The 23,682-nt window shown below is 46.6% G+C and overlaps 9 protein-coding genes across 9 annotated transcripts; 6 read left to right on the plus strand and 3 right to left on the minus strand.

The window, feature by feature from the left end:
- Positions 1–945: 945 nt before the first annotated feature.
- On the minus strand, positions 946–3,112 carry GGS22DRAFT_106406 (tetrapyrrole biosynthesis, 5-aminolevulinic acid synthase). The gene is made up of 2 exons (XM_047957817.1): positions 2,669–3,112; positions 946–2,613 (listed from the first exon to the last, which is right to left on the minus strand). The coding sequence occupies exons 1-2, from the start codon at positions 3,012–3,014 to the stop codon at positions 1,094–1,096; spliced, it is 1,866 nt and encodes a 621-aa protein (XP_047821063.1). The 5' UTR covers positions 3,015–3,112; the 3' UTR covers positions 946–1,093.
- Positions 3,113–4,414: 1,302 nt separating this feature from the next.
- GGS22DRAFT_156491 (kinase-like protein) lies at positions 4,415–5,501 on the plus strand. Its single transcript, XM_047960379.1, has one exon. The coding sequence runs from the start codon at positions 4,462–4,464 to the stop codon at positions 5,326–5,328; it is 867 nt and encodes a 288-aa protein (XP_047821064.1). The 5' UTR covers positions 4,415–4,461; the 3' UTR covers positions 5,329–5,501.
- Positions 5,502–6,198: 697 nt separating this feature from the next.
- On the plus strand, positions 6,199–7,991 carry GGS22DRAFT_106413 (uncharacterized protein). The gene is made up of 2 exons (XM_047957818.1): positions 6,199–6,803; positions 6,870–7,991. The coding sequence occupies exons 1-2, from the start codon at positions 6,560–6,562 to the stop codon at positions 7,667–7,669; spliced, it is 1,044 nt and encodes a 347-aa protein (XP_047821065.1). The 5' UTR covers positions 6,199–6,559; the 3' UTR covers positions 7,670–7,991.
- Positions 7,992–8,198: 207 nt separating this feature from the next.
- On the plus strand, positions 8,199–10,253 carry GGS22DRAFT_156495 (acyltransferase-domain-containing protein). The gene is made up of 2 exons (XM_047960380.1): positions 8,199–9,276; positions 9,328–10,253. The coding sequence occupies exons 1-2, from the start codon at positions 8,562–8,564 to the stop codon at positions 9,516–9,518; spliced, it is 906 nt and encodes a 301-aa protein (XP_047821066.1). The 5' UTR covers positions 8,199–8,561; the 3' UTR covers positions 9,519–10,253.
- Positions 10,254–11,321: 1,068 nt separating this feature from the next.
- Positions 11,322–12,536, plus strand: GGS22DRAFT_156498 (uncharacterized protein). The gene is made up of 3 exons (XM_047960381.1): positions 11,322–11,461; positions 11,516–12,239; positions 12,337–12,536. The coding sequence occupies exons 1-3, from the start codon at positions 11,438–11,440 to the stop codon at positions 12,435–12,437; spliced, it is 849 nt and encodes a 282-aa protein (XP_047821067.1). The 5' UTR covers positions 11,322–11,437; the 3' UTR covers positions 12,438–12,536.
- A 194-nt stretch (positions 12,537–12,730) lies between these two features.
- GGS22DRAFT_156499 (uncharacterized protein) lies at positions 12,731–14,031 on the minus strand. Its single transcript, XM_047960382.1, has one exon. The coding sequence runs from the start codon at positions 13,699–13,701 to the stop codon at positions 12,964–12,966; it is 738 nt and encodes a 245-aa protein (XP_047821068.1). The 5' UTR covers positions 13,702–14,031; the 3' UTR covers positions 12,731–12,963.
- Positions 14,032–14,255: 224 nt separating this feature from the next.
- Positions 14,256–16,653, minus strand: GGS22DRAFT_156501 (LMBR1-like membrane protein-domain-containing protein). The gene is made up of 2 exons (XM_047960383.1): positions 16,251–16,653; positions 14,256–16,185 (listed from the first exon to the last, which is right to left on the minus strand). The coding sequence occupies exons 1-2, from the start codon at positions 16,559–16,561 to the stop codon at positions 14,400–14,402; spliced, it is 2,097 nt and encodes a 698-aa protein (XP_047821069.1). The 5' UTR covers positions 16,562–16,653; the 3' UTR covers positions 14,256–14,399.
- A 396-nt stretch (positions 16,654–17,049) lies between these two features.
- On the plus strand, positions 17,050–18,727 carry GGS22DRAFT_106464 (concanavalin A-like lectin/glucanase domain-containing protein). The gene is made up of 3 exons (XM_047957819.1): positions 17,050–17,332; positions 17,403–17,497; positions 17,556–18,727. The coding sequence occupies exons 1-3, from the start codon at positions 17,240–17,242 to the stop codon at positions 18,316–18,318; spliced, it is 951 nt and encodes a 316-aa protein (XP_047821070.1). The 5' UTR covers positions 17,050–17,239; the 3' UTR covers positions 18,319–18,727.
- Positions 18,728–20,675: 1,948 nt separating this feature from the next.
- On the plus strand, positions 20,676–23,046 carry GGS22DRAFT_106474 (Pkinase-domain-containing protein). Its single transcript, XM_047957820.1, has 5 exons — positions 20,676–21,608; positions 21,662–22,050; positions 22,109–22,362; positions 22,424–22,798; positions 22,846–23,046. Exons 1-5 carry the CDS (start codon positions 21,236–21,238, stop codon positions 22,871–22,873), a joined length of 1,419 nt encoding a protein of 472 aa, XP_047821071.1. The 5' UTR covers positions 20,676–21,235; the 3' UTR covers positions 22,874–23,046.
- Positions 23,047–23,682: the final 636 nt, after the last annotated feature.

Here is a 23,682-nt window from a genome sequence, read left to right on the forward strand (position 1 = left end):
TTTGATGTCCTGAAGCGATGTTTACAGCTGTTTCGTAGGTAGAATCTACACCTAGTATAGAAAGGCTTCCCCTTTTTTATTAGTCTATAAACCCGCCACAAAGGCTCCAAACGAGGTAAAGACCGGCATGATCGATATTTGCCGGCTGATCCAAACTAATTGACATGTCTTGTTCTAGACCGTTGCCGTATTCTAGCGGTAATATTTGAATGTACCGTAGACAGCCGTTTGATATCTCCAACACATGGAGAAGTAGCCGGTTCGCTTCGAAGCCCATGCGGTCGTCATGTTAAGCTCCCTGCGAATGTCACCTCCGCATCTTGGTTGTGGGGTATGTGAGACTATTCAGATTAACGATATCCAACCCAAGAGCGGGTAAATGGTCGAGAGGAGATCCTCTTCGCCGAATTACGTACGTATTTAGCCACTGAGAAGTCTTCGCGCGCGACGGGCTTGGTTCTAGTCTTCTGAAAGGGAGACCTTATGTTTAAAAATGGAACTGCTGTCATTAGTGGCATTGGTGAAGACTAACCGCTACTGACCGATTTCCTTGATGATTCCCAAGGTTATGAGCCGGCCGATTCTAAGCATGGCTTAAAATGAGTCGATATGCGTCGAAATGCATTAATCGGAATTGAGTCGTTTGTACCTGATATTAGTAACGGTATCTTCTTGTATGTCTACCATGGAAGTTTGAGACTAATAATCCACCTAGAGTTAATATTGAGGATTAGTACCATCAAACTGACAGATTTCCGTCATAAATCGGAGCAAATCCACACCAAATTTCACATTTAGATAAGTCCTTGATGAAGCATCTGAAGTTCAATGAGCGTTATCCATTCGAATGTCGAGATGGCGCTGATTGTATTCTGTATTGTTATTTAAATGCCATTGGGCCGAGTTATATAATTCACTACAATGCTGTGTATGACTAAGTAGTTCACACAGCACGAGTTAAAATTCGAATCAGATCAGATGTGAAGATCGCAGTCTTTCCAAATCTCCCGCTACGCTCGAAAGAACGTGGTTTAGGTCCGATGAGCTCCCCTTTTGCGATGCGTATCCGTCTCCAATGAGACTAAGAATACGATTAGGCAGTCGTGCTCACGGCCTTAGCCAGGTTCTCGCGTTCGAGAAGAGTTTCCATGAAGCCATTGGCTGGCTTAGACTTCTTGATTTCATTGGCGACTTCCTGATCGATTCCAAGTTGTTCGTCAGTCCACAGAGGATCCTGAACGTTGACTCCGGCTTCACCAACACCGATGAAACCGCCCTCAGCCGCCCACTCGGAGGTTCGCTTGATACCAAGCTTTGACCAGATCTCATCGACAGCGTCGACGAGTTGATCACGATATTCCTTGGTGTGACCTGGGGTCGGAGTGATTCTTAAGCGCTCCTGACCAACTGGTACGGTTGGGTAGTTAATAGACTGTACGTAAATTTGGTAATCGTTGAGCAACATATCTGAGGCTTGCTTTGCAAGCTCAGCATTTCCGACCAAAATCGGAACGATATGTGAAGGGTTAGGGATGACAGGGATGTCCCTAGCATCTAATGCTTCTTTAACAGCACGCGTATGGAGTTGTTGGAGTCTTCTGTCTCCATTATAATCCATCTGATATTCGATGGCAGCTGTGGCGCCTGCCATAGTAGCCGGCGGAAGAGAGGTCGTGAAAATGAAGCCTGGAGCAAGGGACCGAATCATATCCACAAGCTTCGCGCTTCCCGCAATGTAACCACCGACACATCCATACGCCTTGCCAAGAGTTCCAGTTATAATATCTATTCGATCCATAATAGTTCCTTGGGGTTTACCCTGTTGGTGGGCCTCGAAATCAAGATGCTCAGCAACACCGGCGCCGCTCGGGCCATACATGCCAACTGCATGAACTTCGTCGAGAAATGTGATAGCACCATATTTATCGGCAAGATCACATATCCCTTCGATCGGTCCGATTGAACCGCACATGCTGTAAACGGACTCAAATGCGATGATCTTAGGCACATCGAGCGGTAGAGAAGCCAGTTTAGCTTCGAGGTCTTCTAAGTCATTATGTTTGAAGACAATCTTCTTGGTTCCAGAATGGCGAATACCCTGGATCATGGACGCATGATTCAGACTGTCAGATAAAATGACACATTCCGGTAGCTTGCTCCCGAGAGTCGCAAGAGTCGCATCGTTAGCGACGTAGCAGGAACTAAAGACAAGTGCTGCCTCTTTAGAGTGCAGCTTTGCTATAGCTCCCTCGAGTTCGACTGCATGTCTGTTGTGGCCGGAGATATTTCTCGTCCCGCCTGCTCCAGCACCATATTCATCTAAAGTCTCGTGCATCTGTTGCAAAACCTGAGAGTTCCGGCCCATTCCCAGGTAATCATTAGAGCACCACACGGTTACTCGCTCCTCCCTCTTAGCCCCGTGAGCCTGAGGAAACTCCTTGGCTAACCGATTGATGTTGTTGAAGTAACGATACGACTTATCCTTGTGTTTTTTGTCAAGCTCCCCCTGATAGAAGCCATCGTAATCGAATTTGGCATTTGCGCCACGAGACTCCCCAACCCGAGTAGGCGCATTGGCTTTGCGATTGGCGTGAACGGCTGGTGGGAATTGCACTACAGGGAATTGTGAGCCATTGGATTTAAAATTGGTTCAAAGAAGCACCCGTACCTGATTCGCGAGGAAACACAGAGGTGTCAACAGCTCTGGCTTCGTGAGAGCGGCTGGTGTGAATTCTAGCTCTACCCGGCTTTGACGAAGCGGAGTGATGACGAATCCCTGCCATAGCGGTAGAAGCGCTACCAATTGGAGTCCTTCCAACTCCTCTAGCAGACTGTATGGCCAGCGCCTTGCCCATGACAGGGCAGCGCTGGCCGAGCAGCTGCAACTTGGAGATGGTGCCACCGCATGGAGAAGTTTGGGGACGGGTCGAGGTGGACAGAGCGCGGAGGGTGGCGGGGGAGGCCTTCTTCAAGAAGGGGCACATAGCCTTGGATTGACGAAGGACAGCGTCCATGATGAGGGGTGATCAACTGGGAAAACCAGAATCCAGAGTTGTTTTTTACCAATTGATTGGGGCAAAACACTTGGAAGAAAAAAGAGGGTTCTGTGGTGGGTGAATAAGAAGAAGTATGTAGAGAGGATACGATTTATGTACTAAATATTTTAGGGCGGTGTCTATTGTACCCGCTGCCTACCAGGTTCTAGGTTATGGTGGGGTATAACGGTTGGTGCAGAAGGTGCGCAGGATACGGTACATCTTGTCACATACGAGTCTGGTACCTATAAAGCCATGCTTTGGGGATTCTTTTTTACTTTCAACATCTTAGAACTAATAGGTATGTATAAGTAACATATGGCCAATACATATCGGGTTTGGGGGTACCATTGAAAATAAATAATTAAGTAGGTTTATCTCTTTCAGTTTATAAGAAGATTTTATATTTGTCTTTTAATTTGGTTTAACTGCCTCCTACATACATACATGCCTACCTCTTATGGATATATTAGGTATGTGTAATAATTCAGGTACGTGGTCCCTTAAAGTCCCCCAAAACTTGATGACAGATTGACGAGATTTGATTGGAAAACAGAATCTACCGAAACAAACAAGGGTTAAAAATCATTGGACCTAACGCTGTTAAGGCTGCTAACGTAAGAGGCGTGAAAGAATAATCTAGTTAGCTCCCAACTCATAACCCGTAGTCCATACGACGTGACAAGACTAGGCGAGTGCTGGTGTATAGTAATATCTACCGTGTATGATTACAGTATATACTGTCTATAATAGCATAAAAATGTGTTCTTCTCTTCGGGACCTCGGGGTCCCGCATTCGCCCCGCTTAGGTGCCTGTCTCTATCGCTGCAGAGAACCATACGGAGATGTAATTTTTCACATACGATTTATCCCATTGGTTTAGAGCGAGCTTTCTTACCTAAACAGGAACTGGTTTCACCATCCACGTGCCATAACTGCGCGTAATCCACTAATCCTCCCCCGGGCTGTGCGGCATCGTACGTTATTAGTCTATAGCCTAGAAGTGATCACCGCCTGGTTACGACCAATTTTTTATGTTCCCTTCCGTCCTGCCCGTCTCAATGGGATGTTCAGCAATGCCCGTAACGCCAAATCGATAATATGACGACTATCCGAGACCTTAGTGAAACGAATCCGATTTTATACGAACAGCGAGTCAAACCCCGATATTCTTCCCCATCTTCGCCAAGCTTTTGTTTAAACTTTTTGTGATCTGAGTTATCTCTGCATATTACCTAATATTGATGACGGTACCTAGCAGCCTAGGTACTGTAGGTGTAGATCGGGACTTCTCCAGTTTACACACGTGATACCCAGCTTCTCCCAATTAAAATTCTCACTCTTAGACCCACTTTGCCATTCTTCCAAAACCTTCAGGTATCCATTCTAGGTACTAGGTAGGTAGGCACTTGAGGTGAAATTCATTATGCCTAGTGCAAAGCCATACAATGTCTTGTTTTTAGACCAGTCCCAAAACCTTCCCAATCCTCTACCAACCCCAAACGATATTGATGGCTCTGAATCCGTAGTCCATGAGTCTACAGGCTGTCGCCTCCTACGGGTACAGCAAAGATTTCTCGTCAAATTCGGCATTCATGTCCACCCTATCGAGGGCTATAATATGCTATATGTAGCAAAGTCTACCACTGTGCCGATTTCCAAGGTTTACGCGATATACCAATGTCAAGAAGAGCAACACATTGTCACATATATACTTATGCAATATGTACCGGGCACGACGCTTTTAGACTCATGGGCCAGCTTAGACAGGGCTCGCAAAACCGCTATCGCCTTGACCCTTCGAACCTATTTCGATCAGCTCCGGCAACTACAGCCGCCGGGCTACTTTGGCGACATTGACGGCGGACCACCACTTGACGATATGTTTTCGACAATACAGAATACCCAGGATATAAAGACATCGCTTACAACTGAGGACAACCTAATCGACTATATCATCCAAGCATACTCTCTTGAAACGGGCAAGCGTATGGCCTATAAGGCTCAGTATTACCAGCATGTCTTCCCGACTGTCCTTCGCGGTAATGGCTCTCCTGTCTTTACCCATAACGACTTTCAGAGGAAGAATGTCCTGGTACAGCCCGATGGCACGCCACTTATTATCGACTGGGAATTTGCGTCTTGGTATCCAACTTACTGGGAATATTCAACGGCTATATTTGCTAACTCTGGTTGGACTGATGATTGGCACGAATATCTGTGTATGGTCTTAGACGAATATCCGAACCAGTCCCTTTGGCTATCTAGTATGAAGAATGAAATGTGGTTTTAAGATAGTGGGTTGGCGATGGTTATAGTTGCCCTGAAGTTTACTTCTGGGGTTTATTCGAGGCTTACTTAAGTAGAGCTAGGTGAGCCAAATATACAGGGAGGCAGCCAGCTAGAGTACCTAGGTAGGCAGTAGGTAAGGCATGACAATGCTAGTTGGATGACGATTAGGAAAGATATATCTTATTTTTCCGCTGTTTACCGATAGTAAGTTAGGTATAATACGTTTTTTCGCCGCCTCAAACTTACAGCTGCAACGTAAGTATCTACCTAGTAACTAGATGTGGTCACTGGTTGGTTGAGGGTTAGGGCGCTGGCTTTAGGAGCTCAGTATAGGTAGGTACCTACGTTTCGTTGAGACACAATAACCCTCGGAACTCGGGCAAAGGTGTAATACATATACCTACCTAGGTAAGCATGAAGCTGCCTCTTGTTCCAGTGAGATCAATGTTATCAAATTCGTGCTAATTATTTATGATCATTACTAGAAGCACCTGCCAATATGAGTTCCGACTTATCCTTTTATCAGAGGGTTGTTATTTCCCATATGTGAACCCCCTTACCCATTGATTGACGTATTGGTGTTGATGTGAGGGAAATAGCTGCCGCTTAGTTAGATTTATGGTATCTCTGCCCGAGACTCATCTTTACTGAGTATCCGTGGATACCATTTATGATGATTTTTTAAAAAAAGCACATTGTTTGGTCGTATTGTTGGAAATATTGGATACGGCATCATCAAGATCAGTTATCTTCTTAATACTCTGTCACTCTCACTGTTCCCGATCACCTTCTTCTAAGTCAATTCAATAATCGAAAATGATGAATGGAAATACCCTAGCCAATCCTGGCCTACAATTGAGTCCCCCTTCAGGTGTAATTCACACATATCCTCTGACATGTGTTGATCAATCTGGTATTGTTGAACCTCACTTCCTACAATACAAATTCATCGCTAAAAATATACAGCACCTCGAGAGTATATTCGTTGGTTGTACATCTTCGACTTTCCGGACTGCTCAGAGCTCTCTATACGCCAGGCGATCGCTGCCATTCAACGGGGTGCCGAAAATGCTCTTGGGTTCTATCCCTTCCTTGCAGGACAGCTGAAAGCTTTGTCCGATGAACCCAACGAGAAACTCCAACTGTGTTACAGCGATACGATTGACCGGCAAAGGATCAATGAGATAGTCACACACAAATGTTTCGATGACCTTGCTGGTAACTACGAAAACATGTGCAGGGCACATATGCCTGTATGTTATTTAAAAAAGGAAGAATTCTGCGGAGGGCCCCTGATTCCGGATCCTTCCATATGGCAACCAGCTTTCACGCTACAGGCAAATTTCCTTGGAAGCGGTGGTCTATTTCTTTGCTTTTCCTTCCATCATTCTGTCATGGATGAGTGGTCAGTCGGCCTTTTCCTCGAAAAACTTGCTTGGGGCATTCATAGTCCTGAGGTGTTTACTCGGGAGGTAGGTATGTGTTCGGTCGATCATCAGAATACTCATGCTACGATTAACTAATACATTCCTGGCGTCTTAGTGTACGGCGGCCCTAGTGCCGCTCAATTCTCTCAATATGTTGTCCCTGGCGCCGCCGCGACAATGTTCGACTTTCCAGAATGGTCCATTAGCGATATCATTGTAAATGGGGTACCAGAATACGAAGACAAACCCACAAACTACATTTTCATAATGAGTGCCGCGCGGGCTCTCCAATGGAGTGTTAAGATTATCCATTGCCTTCGCGGGAATCTTATTCCTGACGCCGTGAAAATAATTGATTGTCTTGTAGGCATGATCTGGGTCGAGATTATTCGAGCAGGGCAAATCAGCGCACATGCACCAAACAGAGACGTCAGACTATATATCGATATAAATACCCGCACTCAGTTACAACCATCCCTTGGCGATACATATTTTGGCAATATGTCGGCGAACAGTGTTGGTTATATTAGAAATGGCGATGAAATTATGGAGACAGAAGGGGAAGACGATTACTTTCATGAGCAGTCTATCCGCTGGTTCGCACAAGCTACCCGGGTTGTCTTTGCGGCGAAGGAAAAACTGGACAATGTGTACATTCGACGTCGTATAACCACACTGGCCAACCTCACGAAACCTGTGGAAATCCAAAAGTTCGCGGAAGACGCGATCACTTGCAGCAAGTCTAGCACTAAAATGTGCGATGTTGGGTATGGCGCGGATCTCCCTTTCGGTATTCCTGGTGCCGGGTGCGGTGGGAATGACGGGAGACCGAGATTCATACGCAGACCGTGGATAAATGACAGTCGCGGAGTAATAAGCGTAGTGCCTAGACAGAGCGGAAACGAGGCCAACTAGGAGTTTCAGGTTTGCTTACAGGATTGGCAAATCGAGTCAGCCGTGCCTCTACTTAAGAGTTGGGGATTTATTGCCAAGAAGGATGATGATGGCAATGCCAATGACAATGTCAATGGCAATGGCAATATCAATATCAATGGCAATGTCAATGGCAATGTCAATGGCGATGGCGACTTAATCTAGTAATCATAGCCGTCAGGCTTGAGAGATGTGTCGCATAGCGTCATGCACATTGCCCATTAGCGTTATTGTTTTGTATTTGCAGATTGCTACAGATGATGATAATGAGAAGCATTGAATTGGCAGTTAATAACCTTGAAGTATTCAAGCTTTTGTTGTGGTGAGCGAGAATTAAGCTCAGGTACCTCGCATATAAGCACTCTTTTAGTGCATCGTCTATCTGATAAGAGTTTGTGGGGTTGAATCACATGCGCCAAGTGGATTTTTAGGACCCGTGGACGTGTTAAAGTTCACTAGCGCATGTACCTAGGTACGATTCCCCCTCAACAAATCACGGCTTTTTTTTTTAGTTGTCGGTGAGAAATAAACCTGCCACCTAGAAATATTCTGCCAAAGTCTACTCTACTTCCAATGCTCCAATATTTCAATATGCTCCAATATGAGGATGGCACAAGAATGGTCCTGTGACTGTGAAAGTGACCGTATCCGCAAGCGCAACCTGACTTAGCTCCCGTCACAAGTGTATATCAACCAAATTTATTAGCCGATACCTACCACGTTCGGCACCTCCTTCAGCATATCCTCCAGCACGTCCTCCAGCACGTCCTCCCTATAGTTCATCCGACCTCATAAGAACTTGACCCTTGACCCTTGACCTACTTCGAAAATCTCCGACCTATATCTGCGACTACTCGCTGATGTCTTGGACAGCATGTCCTTCTTCTCTATCCTAACCTACTTCATCGGGGGTTATACCACCCTCGTTCTCGCCTTATACATGCTCTCCTCCGTCGTGCCCGTAGCGGCCTTCGCAGCCCGAACCCTCGCCGGCTATATCTCGTTAATAATATGCGCCATCTATGGAGCCATAGCATCTATAATATTGAGAATACTTGGTCGCGAGCAGATCGCGCAGTGGACTACGGCGCGTGCATTCAAATATATCATGGCCGCCACCACCGGTGTTACTTTCGAGATTATCGATCCCAACCGATACCTCGAGACAGTACGACCGGCCGTATTTATCGGGAACCATCAAACTGAGTTGGATGTTCTCATGCTTGGGTGTATGTTCCCCAAGTACTGCAGCGTAACTGCGAAGAAGGCGCTGAAGAATGTACCATTCCTGGGATGGTTCATGTCCTTGAGTGGCACAATCTTCATTGATAGAAAGAATTCGAAAGATGCGAGGGGCGCGATGGCTGGTGCCGCCAAAGAGATACAGGAGCGAAAACAGAGCGTCTACATGTTCCCCGAAGGCACCCGTAGTTATTCGAAGGAACCCGACCTTTTACCCTTCAAGAAGGGTGCTTTTCATCTTGCCGTCCAAGCTGGCGTGCCAATCGTCCCGGTCGTATCAGCAAACTACTCCCATGTGCTCTACATTAAGGGACTTGTATTTAAGTCGGGGAAGATTCCGGTGAAAGGTATTTGCATCCACTAAATTTTTAGTCGCAACCGACACTGACATCTCCTAGTTCTTGACCCTATTTCTACCGTTGGGCTGAAACCTGAGGATGTCGACGAGCTTACTCGTAGTACTCGGGAACTTATGCTTAATGAGATAGTAGCGTTAACCCAGAAAGTTCGAAATAAATCTATCGCAGTACCTGCTACAAACGGCGATGGTGTCGTCAGAGCTAGTGGAGCTGAAGCAACATTGTCGTGACGCATGACGGCATGTAATGAAGCTCAGTGGCACCGGACTTCCGATCGTCATCTTTTCTAGCTCTACGGTATAGTGTGCTGTTACCTGCTCTATAAGCGGTATGAGAGCTAGTGCTGGGTGTTGTTGCATGAGAGAGGTCTCTCAAAGTACGAATGGTGCATGTGCATTGATTGATACCCCTATAGACCAAGTCATTATAAATGCACACCTTGAGAGTCGTCCAAACAAGGCTCTAGGGCATATAGGAGAAACGCTCGGCAAGGTCCGGTATTAAAGACTTGTTATACTTGGGAAGCATTTATGTGTAGCGCGGAACGGAGCATCTGGCACGGAGTCGTAAGGAACACATTCGGGGCGCTCTATGTTACACGATGGAGCTTCTCTAATTAGATGCGTATAGACATTCGAGAAAAAGATTTATATCTTTACCAGAAATACACGATACCTATGGTTTATCTGTTTTGGTTCGAAAATGAGCAACTGCTAGGTACATATAGGTACCTCCAAGTAATAATCCGGTACTCCAACTCTTCTAGGCAACCATATGTCGGCAAGAGAGAAGGGCTTTATTAGAGGATTACTTAGCGCAACATGTGTACGCTATAGTGGATTTTAAGTGGACAGTTTAAAGACATCTAAGACAGCGCCTTCTACAGGTGGCTGTCTGCGTACGCAAAATTTGCTCCACCCCTCTTCCCGGTCTCCCGAATACTAAGGTTGAATCTTAATCCTGACTTACCTTTGCTTTTGACGTAAGCGGGGTAATAATACGATGAATTCAATCCTTATGAGCTATACATAGTTCATACACGCAGACACATAGCAGAATACGATTAGGAATTCCGACTATAGAAGTTGATGGGTCCGATCTCATCGAATTTCAGGTAACCTGCGCGATCTGAACAGGGACGATACCCCTGGATTTTCTTGGCACAAGCACGGCTTAGCTTGTTTATAGTCAGGAATCTATTGAGCTGCCCCCCACCAGCCGGAGTTGAGCGACATCACGAACCCCTACATCATCTATGACGTTTGGGCTGGCGCCGTGCTTTGTACGAAGATCAGGATCCAGAGTGAATTCTACCATGTATCCGCTACATCAACTACATCAACTACCTATGCACAGCATGTTCCAAATTGACGCAACGGGTCTATCCATGTTTGCTTCTCCGACCTGCCGACAGCGGTCAAGTATCGACCAGTTCCGGTAATTTCAGCTAATGAGCTTGGTGAGAGGACGCCAAATACGTGTGTAGTTCCATGAACTAACTTGCCCAAAAGGGAAATATTGAGAAAATCTCACACGATCTAGCATATACAAGAAACGGGACATCTTGTCACGAATTGCTGCACGGAATACGCCACTACCTAATGATGTGCCGCCATGTCTCTAGAGATGACGAATCTATTTAGTTAGCTGAGCTACTTCTCGTGTGTGTATGTTCGTTGATACTACTGGTCGACTTCTTTTCAAACCTGCTCCTTATTATGCAGCTTTCCAGAAGTAAGGATGCAAGGAGCTGAAATCGGTGGCTTTAGACCAGGAACTCCCAGCTGGGGAAAATAGTACTTGGCTTTGAACCCGCCGAGCACACCCGGATAGCCTAATGATCCACCGTGGCGCCTTCGCCTTCGCCGAACCTAGCCATAGCTCTTTGATCTATTGAGAGGTATTCGGTGACGTCGTACCTCGTAGCTCCAAGATGAGCTCCCTCCTAAAGCTCCCCTCAACCGAGTAAAGGGAGCTTGCTCTTCGAGGGCCTCCAATGTCTTAGCCTGTGTTTGTTCTATATAATTACCCCTCTCTCGGCTTTGTCTACCGTAGATATTTCTATCTTGTGTCTATCCCCAGAGTCCTACCCATACAACCTACTCAGATCACTTAAATCTACATCTAATCAAACTCACATACAATCACAATGTCTTACAACGACAGCAACAACGTATGTATACTCAATCCATTGCTACAGGTGGTGTCTGACATGAAATCGGGTTAGTCAAGCTACGGTGGTGGCGACAACAGCTACGGCTCGGGCAACTCATACGGGTCCTCCCGAAACAACGACAATGATAACTCATATGGCTCGTCTCGTCGAGACAACGATAACTCATACGGTTCCAGCCGCGACAATGACAACAGCTACGGTTCCAAGAGCAACACTGACTCTTACGGGTCTAAGAACAACAATGATTCATATGGCTCCAGCAACAACGACTCGTACGGTTCAAGAAAAAACGACTCATATGGCTCAAGCAAGAATGATTCGTATGGCTCGAGTAAGACCGACAGCTATGGCTCAAGCAACAATGATAGCTATGGTTCAAGCAACTCTGGCCGAAACAACAACAGCAACTCGTATGGATCCAACGACAACAGCGATAGCTACGGGTCTAGCAACAACCGCCGAGACAATGACAACTCCTACGGCTCGTCCCGCAATGACGACAGTAGCTATGGCTCCTCCAACAACCGTAAAAACAACAACGACAACGACTCTTACGGGTCATCGAACCAGAACAAGGGCTCCGGCGGCTATGGTTCTAGCAACAACGATTCCTACGGATCTAGCAATTCTAACAGCTATGGCTCGAACGACAACAGCAACTCTTACGGCTCTTCTAACTCTTATGGATCGAAGAATGATTCGTATGGGTCTAGCAACAACGACTCCTACGGTTCCAGCAACAAGGGAGATAGCCTTGCCGGCAAGGTGCTAGAGAGTGAGTCTTACCCCTATTCTTCATCTTGGTCTTCTCCAAATCTTCATTGCACACATTTCCATTGAGATTCTTGAAAAAATTACTAATTCGATCACAGAGGTCGGCTCAGCTCTTGGAAGCGACCGCATTGAAGAAAGGGGTCGTGAGAAGCGCGACGGTGCTAGTGGATTCGGCCGCAACAACAACGACGACTACTAAGCTGTTGTCGTTATTACGTGTAATATGGATGTAATTAAGTCTTCGGTGACACGTTTCTAATTGCTTAATTAAAAGTAATCTACCTATGGTTTTTCAAAAGTTTTACTGAGATTATTCTCGTCGCGCATAATGATTAAGCTGTGTGGGGGGTGGTCAGGTTCTTTAGGGCGCATTACTATTGCACTTCACGTAACAAGCTTCATGCTACGGCTATCAGTGTCGATACGGTAAAATATTCGCAATTGATTTGGCTACTTAGATCAGCCATACGCCAAAGCCATAGTCGTGGCCCTCAACGCCATAAATCACACCCACAGTATTCATCCTCCGTATCCATGTTTTGTCTTGGTCTACACGAATGTACCTAGTAATGTGATGATAGTACCTAGATAAAAGAAAGTGGCAAAACGAGCGCAACCACCAAGAGATGATACAACCAGCAAATCCAAAGTAGCCTCAAGAAGGAAATACGTAAGAAAGCATTCTCAACTCAAAAGCAGCAAACCCCAAAACAACAACAGACGCCTCAGCAAGTCTGAATATGCTCAATACTTTGCGTAAGCTGAGCCAGCAAACCACTCAACTCATAAAAGCGCGCAGAACCCACATCATCGACACAGAACCACGCCGCAAACTTCTTCTCCCACTCCTCGCGCGCCAGCTCCAGCTGGCCCCAACACTCCGGCGCCACCTGCACGCACCGCAGCGCCTCCCACATCGCAACATCCGTCTGTCGGATGTCCTGCAGCATCCGGTGCAATATATTCGGATTCACTACCTCCCCTGGCGAGGGTGTGACGAGGATCTCCAGACATTGAAACTTCGCATTGAGAAGCGCGAGGTGCAGGTGCAGATTACTCCACGCCGGCACCCCCGGCACCGGCGGGGCCGGGCTCCGCACGCGCGCGAGCGCAAGCGCATCGTTCAGGTTGCGGCAGTACTCGTCGCGCTGGCGGGTGCGGAGGTGGCGTTTCAGCGACGTCAGGCGGTCGTACGTGTGGCCCTGGCCCAACTTGCACGCCGGCCACGCGCACACGAACACCGTTGCGTTCGTCGCCTGGTTCTGCGCCGCGCCGCCTCCTTCATTGGTGTTCGCGTGGATTAACGCTTCGGACATCTTGAGATCGTTCTCGCTGTCGAGACGCACGGGGAAGCCCGGGAAGAAACACTGTGTCCCGAGGTGGCTGCTTTGTAGGTGCTCTTGTAGGCTGCGTGGCGAGAACTGCTTCCCGCATGTTAGGCAGGACTTGAGTTTGTCGGTCATTGTGACTTTGGGTTTTGGGGTTGGGTGGATAGGGGATTGGTTGATGGTTCGGTTGGTTGGGGTTGGGGTGAGTAGGTAGGTATCCGTCCGGTGTCACAAGTAGGTACCTAGGTATATATCACTCTGTACGGGATAGGGAAACTGGATAGGTTTTGTTTTCTGGTGTCGTTTGACTTAGGTTCAAACTATGTGCTTGTTGTTTGGGTTGTCATATGGAACTGACTGAGGTTGTTTAGACCTATGCCTGTTGTTGCGGGCTATATGGATTTGCAATGCCTGGTTTCTTGCCTGGGGTTTGTAGTTTAGCTTTAGTTGTGATGAGGACCCCCGTTCATTCGTAGGATGGACTTCAGTTTGCCATCGTTTTGGCCAGTTAACACTTTGCTAGAGATACCTGTATAAAATGTGTATAAGATCATAGGCAACTCTTGCTGTTGGTATCTTCTGTTTGGTGGTGCTATGATCATTCACTGGAAAGGCTTGAATATAAGTCATCCATAGATTGACAACCTTTCTGTAGAGAAACATTAGCATATGAAGATATTGAAAGGAAGGATGGAGTAAACACATTATGACATGTCGTCCTTCTAAGTTTGAGCGTTGTTGACCACCTGTGGTATTCACGTAAAAAGGTCTAGATAACAATCATCCGAATCGAAGTTGGTTTTACTAATTAAGTACTGATAGAGTGCATACCCTCATAATCTTATCCTACCATCACCGCCAAACCACCGCCTTATGTCTGAATCACTCCGACCTGCTCTGTTACTACTTTCGCCATCTTCGTTGCCGCCTATCCATTTGGGCTTCTTGATACCCTCTCCGATATCCTGGATCCATTTCGGGGTATCCAATGTATCGAATGTGTTCTTGAATCGGTGACTGATGCTAGTGAAGAAGTTGTCTTCCTCGGACCCCGAGTCAGGAGCGTCTGGTCGAGAGGACTGCCCTGTTCTCGCCACTGGCTCGTCTCGGTATGAAGGCGACGTAGCGAAAGGTGTTCTTGACCCCTCGTTTCTAGCCGGGGGCATCGTCAAAATAGGAGCGGCACGGCCATGACCGTTCGTAGACCTAGATGCGGCTTCATCTAATCTTCGAGAAATCGAAGTCCCATTCAACTCGCGTTCAATCAAATCTCTCCCCTCTCGCCACGAGCCAGTACCGTAACTGGGCTGGTTCTCTTCATCATCGTCCACAATATCGCCAAATCCAAAGAATCGCTTCACTCTGCCGTATAATCCAAATAGCGTTGCGCACACGGGGATGAGAACAAAAACAGGGAACAAGTAGTCGAACCATTTCCCAAGCGGAGTAAGGTCGACATATTTTCCAAGAATATCATAAAAGGTCGTCTCCGAGTATATCTGTGGAGACAAGAATGTGACGAAATTGTAAGATAGCGGGACGGTCAATCTTGCAACTTGACCCGCGTACCAAAATGCTGATTCGTGAGCGGTGTTACGCCGAACCAAGGCGCGACCACGCCATACTCTAACTTCGGTTACGGAGTGAAGAGCTGCTGTGCACATGTACATTATCCAAAGTGCAGCGATGACTTGGCCCGCGAAACCAACGCGACCACTCTCGCCAGTCCAGTGATGGACCACGGTGAATCGGATGACTGATAATTGGGGTAGAGCTGCCTTTACCAACTCAGACCATATGATGCATGCTGAAGCCAATGCAAGGAAGGCACCAAGAAACACATAGAGATAGGGAACGATGCGGCAGTAAAGAAGGTACCGTGTATAGGGGGTGAGGACAGTGGTCTTCTCCCAGAACGAGGAACCTGGAGAGCTCGCGCCAAAGTTAAGCTTCTTCGAGGCTGCGGAATCCAGGATTGCTTGCGTCCTTGAAGCATCGTGTAGTAAGCGGTCCCATTCGTCTATATACCGTGACTTGGTATGTCTTGCACGAGTTAATTGGCGAGTGAGGTCTGCCAAATACTTCTCGGTGATAACCGTGGGGATTATGCGACTGTCGTTGTCTATCCTAGGTAGAACATTTCTTGGTCGGGATTCCGGAATATTGCAAATATCCGATAGTTCCTCAATCCAGTCTTGGAAATCCCTGGCACTTCCAGTCTTGCGCTTGCTTAATTCCGATACTTGAACTTCTAAATCTTCTAGGTTTAGAGCGGCATCTTCCATCTTTTCATATAACTTAGGAGCATGGCTCTGGAGTTGACGTAGTCGGCGGCTAGCGCTCGAGTTCCTAAACAGATTTCGGGGAATAGCAACAAGACCGTGACCCATGAGGTAAATAGCTAAAACCAACCCCCAGCAGTAGGCAAGTGCGAGAATCAAACCCTTCAGGGACATGAATGAAGGCCCGTAAGATATGAAGAAATATATCAGCCCAAGCACACCGGAGCCGAATACAAGCACATAATACTGGGCGTTCGAACGTAAAGAATAGAGGATTCGGTCCTTGGGCTCGCGATAACCGGCGTCGGAATATTCGGCAAGGATCGGGAGTATGAACCTAGGATAGCTGATGTTAGTAGTCGTGTTTGAGGGTATTTACGAATGTTGCGCGGCTATAATTACCAGGTTAGGACGAAGGTTAGCCAATACGAAATCCTCCACGACACAAGTAGCGCCCTAGGAGGAAGCCAAATCCCTCTCGTTGTCTCATCGTCGGTACTAGCATTAGATGCGAGATCAATCGGGACAAGTAGTACAATAGTCGCAGGTAGCCATAACGCAAAGAAGACGGGTACCAGCAGGTAGGCTGGCGTCGTTCGCAGTGGAAGGTAACGTCGCAGAATCAGGAGAACGGTAAGGGAGAGAACAATGAGCGCAACGAGCGCAAATATCTCAGAGGGTATCGGCGACGGGCTGCTCGATATTTGTATCATACTGGATACCTGAGGAATACCCCCATGAAGCGGGTTCGTGATGGAAATAAATGAATGAAGTAGTTTAAGGACTATGTAAATGATAGGAGCGCGGCGATTTTGTCAAAGCTTAGAATTAGATCCCGGACTCTGGACTGCCGCTGACGTCGGCTTGGAATTCCAGGGATAAGGCATGTGCACTTAAGCCCTTGTGAATTCCAAATTATGAATTTATTGGTAATAGAGCATGTGATCTTCAAAGCTTATTGGACAAATCCCTATGTGCTAAAATTGTACCTAAGTGGGTACTTGCATGGGTGGATCGACTCTTCCAAGTTCCAAGAGATTAAAGTTGTGGTGGTGCATGTGGCTGAATTATCGATGACTTGCCTGAGTACTTGGGTACATGAGAAATAGAAGCTAGGCAGGGGTAGCTCTATGGAACAAGCTGGCCACTTAAAATCGACCCCGGATTTTTTCATATGGCTGAGGAGAGGCCAGCTATCCATCGTGTATAAACCGTCGATCTTCTTACATACACGACCAACATATTGCAATAGGGGCTCTTTGCGCCTCACCAGGTCGACACTAACTTTTCCTTAAAGTCTAATTTGTTTCCCACTCGCTTCTATTCGCATATTTCCATCGCGTCTCCTTTTCGCGCACTTCCCCGTCCTTTAAAAAACGTCGAGGTTCGCCATGTGGTTTCCAGCGCTGTCAGCCCTGTGGCTGGCGGCTACAGCTTGGGGTGCCGTGAGTCGCGACGAAGATGGAAATGTTAGGACTATTTCTGTGAGTACTATGTGTATATGGATTGTATCCTCCTGGGGCCTCTGCTGAACGATCAATTCCCCCTTTTTAGCTCCGAACCCATACGTTGAAGCAACCTTATCTCGACTCCGATATGCAAAGTCGGTGGTACGATTTTGGAGGCGATACGATAGTTCGAACAGACTCGTATGTCGCCATTCTTGATTACCATAGAGCGAATTTTCCAACTTATAACTGTATATAGATATATTCGGCTAACCTCGGATCGTCCGTCGCAAAATGGCTGGTTGTTTTCTCGAGTCCCCCTGACTGCTACGAATTGGGAAATCACTCTGGAATTCAAGATTCATGGCAAAAATCAGTTATATGGCGATGGCTTCGCAATGTGGCTTACGAAAGAAAGGGGACAAAGTGGTCCGGTCTTCGGACATGCCGACAATTTCGAAGGTCTTGGTATTTTCATTGATACCTACAAGAACAATCGACCCGGTGTAGTTTTCCCGTATGTCATGGCAATGGTTGGCGATGGTAAGACATCATACAACAAGGATAATGACGGGAAGGATACCGAGTTTGCTGGCTGTTCTGCTCGGGGCATTCGGAATGCAAATGTTCCGACTAAATTAAAGATCACCTACTTCCAGGATAAGTCGTTGAAGTTGGAACTGCAGTATAAAAATGAAGATGACTGGCAACTGTGTTTCGAGACGAGCGAGCCGCCGGCGATTCCCTCTGTCACTTACCTCGGATTCAGCGCTGAGACGGGCGAGTTGAGCGACAATCACGATATCATTTCTATCGACGCGAAGAACCTTTATATGACAGGCGGTACGGCTAGTAAACCTACACCTGGCAGGGGAAGCGCGAAGTCGCCTCAGCAGCCCAAGACTGGCGGCAGCTGGACTTGGTTTTTCTTCAAGTTCATTATCTTTGGATTAGCTGTCGGCGGCGCGTACGCAGGCTACACAGCATACCGGGCAAATAAGAAGAGGAGTCACCGATTCTAAAGGGCAAATCATATGTATCTGATGTTGGAGGCCTTAGGGGGTAACGCCAAGGACGGTACAGACGTACATATCAACACCATATGAAATTTCGGAGCTGTGGTCTTCTTGTGAAGTCCCGCCGTTTCTTCATGTCTTACGAGGTTGGCAGGCGTCGAATGGCAGTGTAAAAAACTAAAGAGCAGTAAATCAATGCAAAGGAAATTACGAATCTCAATATATTCAGAAGATCCGACTATTAGTCAAAGCGAGACCAGAATATGTATAGCATGGTTATGACCTACATCTATGTATACCAACATATTAGGTACCTGAAGGCCTAGGCGGCAGAGGTTATCTTGGATATCAGTTAATCAATACCTATCTAGTGAGCAGGCAAGTAATTAATCTCGATTATAGACAGCTTACCGACTTAATTCTGCAATTGGAAGCCACCTAGTAATTCGATGATCACAATGATCGCACCGCGACCGTTACTACTTATCTCTAAGGTTCCGGCAACAACTCAGTTGGGTTGCCTGATGAGTCAAGTGATTGTATAGGGTTGCACTGCGTGTCATTGTACGAGGCCTGCAAGGATGGGCACCGGCGGATTCCATCCGACGGAAGTACATATATCATGGTACGAATTTCACACGGCATGAACAGCGTTTGTAGTGCAGTTTGCTAGGATGGGTCGAATACATACTGGGAGGGTCAATGCTAGCTAATTAGGTAGATAGCTCATAATTTCACGTGAAGACAAATGTTGACATACCTACGTCTGAAAATACGATAGAGTGGGGATAATATACCTACGTTTTTTATGTATTCTTTACTTGTTCAGTGCCTTAAACAATGCCATTAAAGGTATGACGTCGTCATAATGATGATCTTCAAATTGTAGCTCGATAATACTTAGGTAGGTGTAGAGGCTGCTTTTATACATGTGTATAGACCCGGGATTCCCAAGGTTCAATGTTGTTTACCCCACGTCAACAATACGTACCTTCTAGCCTAACCTGCTAACCTGCCTGTCTGCTACTTGCCTGCCCGCTAACCTAAACCTAAACGATCACGCCGTGCGTTGCGCTGCACGTTACTAGCGGAAGGAGTACCCCTCTCTAATATCTAGCCGTCCACTCATACCACCATACAAATTATCGACTATCTTACAATACACCTATCATGTAATTTGAAATCTCGAGCACTCACTGAGCTACCTTCAAGGATATGTTTCTAAAAAAAGGAGCAATGAGCGAGGTGTAAGATTACATTCTCGTTTATAAAAACTAAGCTATCCAGCAATGCTCCTCAGGATCTTATCTAGTTCCGATCTTGAATGATGATGGAACCCTCCAATATTTCATCAGCGTTTCTAACCCACAATTATAAAGGATCTACGTAATGTCCACATGAGATTTTCTTCAGATTCAACCCAAAACCCAACCAGCCAACCTAGGTATTTTACTAGGGCATCGGAAATGTCACTAGGAGAGATGCGGCTTTTTCCTTAAGCTTCAAAAACGGTTCTGGCCAGTGGTTATCCAGCGCTTCCCTCACAGCCTTCATCATCATCGACAACCCTCCCAACCCCGCTTGTTATTGGGTTGATTGGCGCAGAAAAGCAAGACACTGGAAGAAAAGGGAAGAGAAGACCCCACCTTTTCGATCCTCTCGATGGTCTAACGTGCTCCTTCTCCTCGCCTTCGACCAGCGCCTCGTTCTAAAGAATCCCACAAGCTTCGGGGCTTCCAACATGAGCCACTAAACCCCCAACCTCTTTTATCTTTAAGAGAGATAATAGTAGGGCTATGAGGGCTGGTGCTACTTCCTCCTTTTTTTCTTACGTGTATAGTCACATATCTATTTATCTACTAGTATTTTACTATCTACATACGTAACACTTGTCATATTTGCCCATAGCCTTTGAATCTTTAGACAATCTCCCTTACCTACCTAGGTAAGGTAGGTATCGAAAGGTACATGATCTTCCAAGACCCCTACATTACTCGAACTCACCTGTCTCTGCACATCTTAGCGTCTATATCGAGGTACCTAAGGTTTTATTCGTTGCCTACCTGGGTTAGGTCTGGTTAGGTCTAGTACGTCTTAACTTACCTACACAGTACAATACCTTTCCTAGCTCTCCCCGCTCGTCTCGCCGTCATCCACATCCATTTGGAAAGCCAAAGCCAAGTATCCTCTTGCTGCGAATCTTCAAGAGCTCTTGTTGTCGAAGACCCTGCTGCTGTACCACAAAACATTCCTAAATCGAATCCCGACGAAGACCAAGACAGTTTGCCGCCTCGTTACTCCGTGACTACGATCGTCGAATTTCAAAACACCTAGCGCACCTCGTCAGATCGACTTGCGACCATATTTCCCTTGTTGAAATTTATCGGAGAAAAAAGAACCTGCCCTGAGCGCAAATGCTGAAGTGACTCAATTGATTGGTTCAATTGGATCGAACTGCATATAACTCTCTTTGTATGAGCGCAACGCATTATTCGACTTTTAGGAAAGAGTGAATTTGGGCTCTTTGGAAGGATCGATTATCTTATTGCTAAAACAGATAACTTCAAGCCACATTTTCATAATCTAGGTCAACTGCTTCCAGCCTTTTCAAAACCTTCCGCGCCCATCACCTTCCTTCCGATATCACAACGAAGGAGCGTCGTATATCACCAAAATCCAAACCATTCCTCTTTCCACCTATTATCGCTATACCTACCTAGATACATATCTAGACACCGTCTAGCTGCCACATATTTACTACCTACCGAGAATCGTGAAGTTGCAGACCACGTAATTCGCATCGCCATTCAATACTATTTACTGGCCTGCTCTTATCCGAGTCGGCTTTTGCGGTGGCACGAATATCTTTACTCGTCAATCTTTTCGAGGGTCTAGTCCCTCAATTTCCTAGACATCATATCATATGCCGACGTTAGGATTCCTGAAGAAGAAGCGGACGAAGGAGGAGAAGCCTGACCCTTCTTCCTCCAGCCAACCTACAAGTCCGATTACACCGGTCACCCCGACGTCCGCAAGGACTTTCGAGTCGAATTCGCTCACTACCATACCTACTCATAGCACAGCCGCCACGAGCGCAAGACCTTCTCAATCACAACCTACAACCAAGAATAGTCAGGAAGCGCTAGCTTCTGCTGGTGGGGGGTCGCAAATGAATCCGCAGGCAGTCTACCCAACTGCTGCGTATGGGCTCCCGCCTACCGCGAGCCCCGCGCAGGCCGGAACACCGCAAAATTTACCGAGTATCAACAACCTAATCAACCTACCACAGAATGACGGTATGGGTCACATATGCTGTGGTTAGTATCCCCATAACTAACACGCATTGTAGGTCATCACGCGGCACCTCCGTCGCAACACCAATCGCACCAATCGCAACACATTCAACCTGCAGCTGCGGAGGTCAGGGTGACAAAGGGCAAATATTCGCTTGGCGACTTTGATCTGCTCCGTACTCTTGGCACGGGAAGTTTCGGACGCGTTCATCTAGTACAATCGAAGCACAACCAACGATTCTACGCCATCAAGGTCCTGAAGAAAGCCCAAGTCGTCAAGATGAAACAAGTCGAACATACCAACGATGAGCGGCGGATGCTTGGGGAGGTTAAACACCCGTTCCTCATCACGTTGTGGGGTACCTTCCAAGACCCGAGGAACTTGTATATGGTTATGGATTTTGTTGAGGGTGGTGAATTATTCTCTCTGCTGAGGAAATCAGGCGTGCGTTATCAGCTGAGTTACCTTAAGTTTGGACGTGTATGATGCTAACTCACATCAGCGATTTCCAAACCCGGTCGCCAAATTCTATGCCGCGGAAGTCACTCTGGCACTTGAATATTTGCATTCGAGAAATATCATTTACAGAGATTTGAAACCAGAAAATCTACTGCTGGACCGTCACGGACACCTCAAAATAACAGATTTTGGCTTCGCGAAAAGAGTTCCGGATAAGACATGGACATTGTGTGGAACTCCGGACTATCTAGCCCCAGAAGTCGTTTCCAACAAGGGTTACAACAAATCAGTTGACTGGTAAGTTCTAACTCGATAGCATAGGCTAATAATTGGGGTTCTCACAATCATTTCGATATAGGTGGTCTCTAGGCATCTTAATCTACGAGATGCTCTGCGGCTATACACCATTTTGGGACGGCGGCTCACCCATGAAGATTTACGAAAATATCTTAAGAGGAAAGGTGAAGTATCCGGCATATGTTCACCCTGACGCCCAGAATTTACTCGAGCTTCTTATTACTCCTGATCTGACCAAACGACTGGGAAATCTGTTTGGCGGGTCGCAAGATGTGAAGAACCATCCGTGGTTCCAGGAAGTCACATGGGATAGGTTATCAAGGAAAGATATCGATGCCCCATACACACCTCCCGTCAAGGCCGGTGCCGGCGACGCAAGCCAATTTGACCGATATCCCGAAGAGACGGAGAAATATGGCCAGTCTGGAAATGACGAGTATGTTAATAAAACTCTATACTATTTCGTGGCACTAACGTATATAGGCACGGCTACCTTTTCCCCGATTTCTAGTAAGTCGACAAATCGTCCCGCAAGCGCGACTAGGAGAGGTACGCCTTGCTGTATCCATAGATCTGGGCCATCACAGCTGGGTTAGATTTGGATAGGCGAAGATACGACATTGGTAGCTTTGCATTTTTTACAGACGTCCTAAAAGGACGTGGTGATAAGGACCCCTAGAAGTACGCAGATCGTGCTAAATTTTATGATCCGGTACATGGTTGGAAGGATCGGCGAATTGGGTCGAATTCTGGCGTCGGGTTGAGCAATCAGGAAATCGTCCCGGCGCCGAAAGAGCAAGGCACACTCATCAACATAGATGTCTACCTAGCTTTGGAAAATTCTACAAGCATACACTATGGTTAGATCGCAATGCCGTTTGGGTAGCATTGAATGTTGTGAGCATTCCGTCTCTATTTTAAAAAGGGAAGTATTATATGTTTGTTATAAGTATCTTGTTTTTGCTAAGAACCACGTCCTCACATACCACAAACGGTTTGCCATTTGGTATTGCGACATCCAACGGTCGTAATATGTTGGATGGATGGTGTGGTAGACACGTCGACGTAGGACCCGCATGAGGCTCTTTTGACGATTTCATGTGAATATTCCCCCCATAACCCCCACCTTTTACCTTTGCTGCGCCTTGCCATACGCCCTGATTATAAGACCTGTCTTAAGTCAATATCTCATATTGACCAAATCTAATTGTGATTATACCTACTGGGTAGGTACGCAGTGAATATTACCTTCCTAGTACTATGTCGATAATATCAAAATATTTAACGGGTATGTGTTATAACTTGTGATTATTTACCTCT

The sequence above is a fragment of the Annulohypoxylon maeteangense genome (genome assembly GCF_022496945.1).
Source record: "Annulohypoxylon maeteangense strain CBS 123835 unplaced genomic scaffold GGS22scaffold_4, whole genome shotgun sequence".
NCBI classification, from domain to species: domain Eukaryota; kingdom Fungi; phylum Ascomycota; class Sordariomycetes; order Xylariales; family Hypoxylaceae; genus Annulohypoxylon; species Annulohypoxylon maeteangense.